Here is a 5,025-nt window from a genome sequence, read left to right as displayed (position 1 = left end):
AATTTTTTTTCTCCTTGTTTCTCTCCTTATTTCTTTCTATGTTCCTTTCAGTTGAAGAGCGTAGCTTGAAACGTCAAAGACTTTCTCTATTCCCGAGTGTTAAACTAATACATCTATTTGTTGTTTACACCACCTGTCTTTGTCTGTTGTATTTTTTCGTAAATTCTCCCATATATATATATATATATATATATATATATATCTTCGATCTTCATATATATACATATGAATTTGTATGCATGTGTGTGTGTGTGTGTTTGTGTCTCCTTGTTTTTGCATCATATAATTATTGCAAATGAATGTCATTAATTTCCAATATTGTGTGAAAATATCTAGCTGTGTTGAGTGAATTTTTGTTAACCACTTGAATGGCCTGTATATGAGTAATGATATCTGTCTGTATAGCTGTCCTAATTTTGCTGTTTAATGAAAAGGTATGAATGTCACAACATTCAATTTTCCCTTTTTCTTTAAAACTGACACCTACTTATTCTTAGTTAAAAAAAAAAAAGAGTCACTATTTATCTCACATTTTTTTATTTGTTATCTTCTGAAATCACTAATATCCTTGAAAAGTAAAGAAATGATTTTGTTTTTAAAATTTTTTTTCCAGAAAAATTCCAGAGCAATTCGTACCCCAGAAGATGACAAGGGTCGAGAGATCCACAATCACGACCTCATCATTTACTTAGATCAATCCCATTTAATCAGTCCATATATTTATAATATTTGCCGAGATGCAAATGACAAGATTTTTGCGCAAGATGTTGACCTGAGAATCATTTCCCGTTGTAAGTAATACCATTATTTGTAAACACTTCTGTATTGCTTTTTTTTTGGTACTCTTTAACTTCCATTTAAGATACAATACTACTTTGGACTGCATCAGTCAACCAGCCATGAAACACATGATATTGCAAGAATTGTACTAACATTGTTTACATTCATTTTAAGGGAAGTAATGCAAGGGAGAAACCTCTAAACCCTTCTTCTATCATTCGTGTTATGTAATTGGATCATTACAGGACTTGGCTATGATTAAAATACTTACTGTATTTACTCATGAATAAGTCTGAGGGAAAAGGCTAAAATTATAAATGGTAAGCATTTTGTACCTAGTTTTAATGTTAAATTGTTGGGTGCAACTTGCTACAAGTAAATATTGATAACTCTAATTGGCTAAGTCCACCAAACTATAAATAGTTATAGTTCTCCTCTCTAAGCTATAACCTCATAGTAGTTCATGGTTTGAAACCCCACTGTGAGAAACGTTAATTGTGATATAGCAGCATTGTATCTAAAAGGAAAATTATCTCTCATTGGTGTCTGGAGTTGTTGAGTATTTGATTCTGTAGATCTTGTTTATATGTTTTATACAGCAAAACATTAGGACTACAGGAATCAATGCATATGCTTTAAAGATGGCTGTAATGTTCTATTTAAAAAACTGTTCTTAATGTTTTTTTTTCTTTTAGTCAGGAGCAAAGGCAATGCGAATGATCCTTTACAGGACCACTGAAACTGATGGGTGGGAGGGAGGAAAGAAGGTATACTCAAACTGGAGACCTGGTCTGAATGTTTACAACAGAGTGGACTCTATTAAAGGTACCTGAGGTGACAGGTGATGGAATAAGTCTACCACCTGAGTAGTATATGGTGGGACTTGAACTCAGAATGCAAAAATCCAGAACAAATACCACAAGGCATTTGCCTTGACATTCTTATTGTTTTGCCATTCCCCTGCCTTGGATTGGTATTTTTGTATTGTCCTGAGAAGGTTAAGCACAAAGTTGACCTTGATATGGACTTAGAACACAGAGGGTTGGAAGAAATACCACAAGGCATGTTTCTGACACTTTAATGACTCTGCCAGCTCAGCACCTAAATGTTTTTAAAATTATCTTTCTGCTTGCATTAGCCCTTTAGCATTTTAAACTGGCCATATCTGGCCAAAATATTCTACCTTTTTGCCTCACTTCTTGGCTATATATAGGCACAAGCATGGCTGTGTGGTAAGGAGCTTGCTTCTCAACCTCAAGGTTCTGGGTTTAGTCCCATTGCATGGCACTTTGGGCAAATGTCATCTATTATAGCCTTGGGCTGACCAATGCCTTGTGAGTGGATTTGGTAGATGGAAACTGAAAGACGCTTGTCATATATATAAATATATATATATAGATACACACACACACACACATATATATATATATATATATATATATATATATACAGACATATATATGTGTGTGTCTGTATTTGTCCCCCACTACCGCTTGATAAGTGTTGATATGTTTACATCCTCATAATTTAGAGGTTCAGCGAATGAGTCTGATAGAATAAGTACCAGACATCAAAAAAAAAAAATAAATAAATAAGTGCTGGGGCTGATTCATTCCACTAAAAATTCTTCAAGGCAGTACCCCAATATGGCCACAGTCTAGTGACTGAAACAAGTAAAAGATAGAAGTTAAAAGATACCTGTTTTACGTTCAAACTGGCCAGATCTGGCCTCTCACACCAAACCGATAGTGCTATTCTAAACATAAAAAAAATTTCATCATTGAAATCTCATGGCTATGAGATAATGCATCATTAACTGAAAACAGTGAATAAATAAGCCTTACATTTGACTGACTAATCTGAATACTAAAGAGTTAAATAACTCTAAATTATATTTTGATATAGTGAAGGTACATGGCTCAGTGGTTAGAGTGTTGGGCTTACAATTGTGAGTTTGTGTGTTTGATTTCTGGGCCAGGCTGTCTGTTGTGTTCCTAAGTAAGACACCTTATTTTCACATTGATCCAGTTTACTCGCTGTAGAAATGAATTGCAACATCACTGGTGTCAAGCTGTATTAGCTTTTGCCTTTCCCTGGGACAACATCAGTAGCATGGAGAGGGGAGACTGATATGAATGGGCATCTGCTGGTCTTCCACAAACAAACTTGCACAGACTTGTGCTTCAGAGGGGAACTTTCTAGGTGCAATCCCATGGTAATTCAAGACAGAAGGGGTATTTTATATTTTAATACTCTTTTACTCTTTTACTTGTTTCAATCATTTGACTGCGGCCATGCTGGAGCACCGCCCTTAGTCGAGCAAATCGACCCCAGGACTTATTCTCTGTAAGCCTAGTACTTATTCTATCGGTCTCTTTTTGCTGAACCGCTAAGTTACAGGGACATAAACACACCAGCATCGGTTGTCAAGCGATGTTGTGGGGGGACAAATACAGACACACAAATATATACACACACATACATATATATATACATATATACGACGGGCTTCTTTCAGTTTCCGTCTCCCAAATCCACTCACAAGGCTTTGGTCGGCCCGAGGCTATAGTAGAAGACACTTGCCCAAGGTGCCACGCAGTGGGAATGAACCCAGAACCATGTGGTTGGTAAGCAAGCTACTTACAGCCACTCCTTATCATTTTAATCTTTTGTTTCTTGTCTAGTTTTAGGCTAAGATTCCACTTCACCACCTAAATGTTTTTAAACTATCTTTGTATTTATTTGCATTAATTAACCTTAGATTATATTTTAATCTTGATTTGCCATTTTTTCTTTCTTCTGTTCCTTCTCCAGCTTTAGGGAAAGATTACAATGTAATGAAGTCTGCCACCAAACAGTATATACCATCCAAATATCCCCGATGTCGGGACATATCAGACTCTTTAAAACCATGTTCCTGCCAATTTGAAATCTGCATTGGTTGGTACCCATGTGGCTTGAAATACTGCCGTGGGAATGATTCCCTGGGACATTTGGTCAGCTACAGATGTGGTATCAAAACATGTCGAAAGTGCCATATCTTTAAACATTATGAAATGCAGAAAGCCAATTGCATGTGGGACTACTAGATACTACTGCAACACTTCAGTGCACCTTACTGCTGCTAACCAGTGTTTCCAGTTTTGATCCTGTAATTCTTTATACACTGGTGATAGTGCCTTCATCTTGGATTTTTTTTAAGAAAAAAAGAAACAAAACATTTTTCTTTGTTGGATTAAGGAAAGAAAAGACTGAAGAAAAAAAAAAGTCTCAGAAAGATATTGTAAAAAGTAAAATGGAAAAAAATTGGTTATTTATAGTTTTTCGTTGCTCTTCTGTGTGAATGCCACATGAGGAAGAATTATAAATTAGATACTTTATCCATGTGTGTGTGTGTGTGTGTGTGTGTGTGTGTGTGTGTGTGTGTGTGTGTGTGTGTGTGAGAGAGAGAGTGTGTGTTTGTGCAACAATTTTTGTATATATACACACACATGCATATATGTCCACAGATATATATATAATGTATCTGCATATATGAGATGTACAAGCATGTTCATTAATGTGTGTTTGTGTGTGTGTGTATGTGAGAGTGAGAGAATGTGTGTGTTTATTTGTATGCAAGAATTTCTATACATTCACACATACACACATGCTCTTGTCCACAAGTAAATGATGCATTTGCAAATATAGAACATGTACAAACATGTTCATTAATGTGTGTGTGTGTGTGTGTGTGTATATATATGTGTGTGTATGTGTGTGTGTAAATATATTTATATGTGCATGCTTGCATTAATATCTGCATACATGCATACATAATACACATATATACATATTTTGAGCAATACATACATGCATGTATTTATGCATATATATATATAAACATATCTCTACCTGTTTTTTTTTTTTACATATGTGCATCTCCTTATATGCATGTGTATGATTCTCTTTGGATGGCTCTATGTCTTCTGTATATATGTATGTATGGTATTTGCCTTACAACTTCAAAAACAAGTCAGTTTTTTTAAAAAAATTTTTCCCCTGTTACTATTTACCTGTTAGACTAGACCAAACTATTTATATTCCGCTGGTGGTAAGTAGGTTTTTTTACTTTCTTCTCAATATCTTCAAACAAAAACAATCAGTGTCAACTATTGTTTGCTCCATTGGATAAATTTTTAGAACTGTACACTGTTAATGTTCCTCCTCCTACCTCCTCTTTCTCATTCTTTACCCCCCCCCCCC

At 35.3% G+C, this 5,025-nt stretch overlaps 1 protein-coding gene across 1 annotated transcript in view; it reads left to right on the top strand.

Annotated features, from left to right (window-relative positions):
* LOC106875724 (out at first protein) overlaps positions 1–4,093 on the top strand; it is a 31,796-nt gene extending 27,703 nt beyond the window's left edge. The window contains exons 3-4 of the mRNA XM_014923969.2: positions 614–791; positions 3,595–4,093. Of these exons, the coding sequence (XP_014779455.1) occupies positions 614–791; positions 3,595–3,869 (453 nt within the window). The 3' untranslated portion in view covers positions 3,870–4,093. The remainder of the gene's footprint in view (positions 1–613; positions 792–3,594) is intronic.
* Positions 4,094–5,025: the final 932 nt, after the last annotated feature.

Source organism: Octopus bimaculoides, chromosome 5, assembly GCF_001194135.2.
Source record: "Octopus bimaculoides isolate UCB-OBI-ISO-001 chromosome 5, ASM119413v2, whole genome shotgun sequence".
NCBI lineage: Eukaryota > Metazoa > Mollusca > Cephalopoda > Octopoda > Octopodidae > Octopus > Octopus bimaculoides.
Note: the sequence above shows the minus strand (reverse complement) of the source record. Positions and strands in the feature narration are given on the sequence as shown.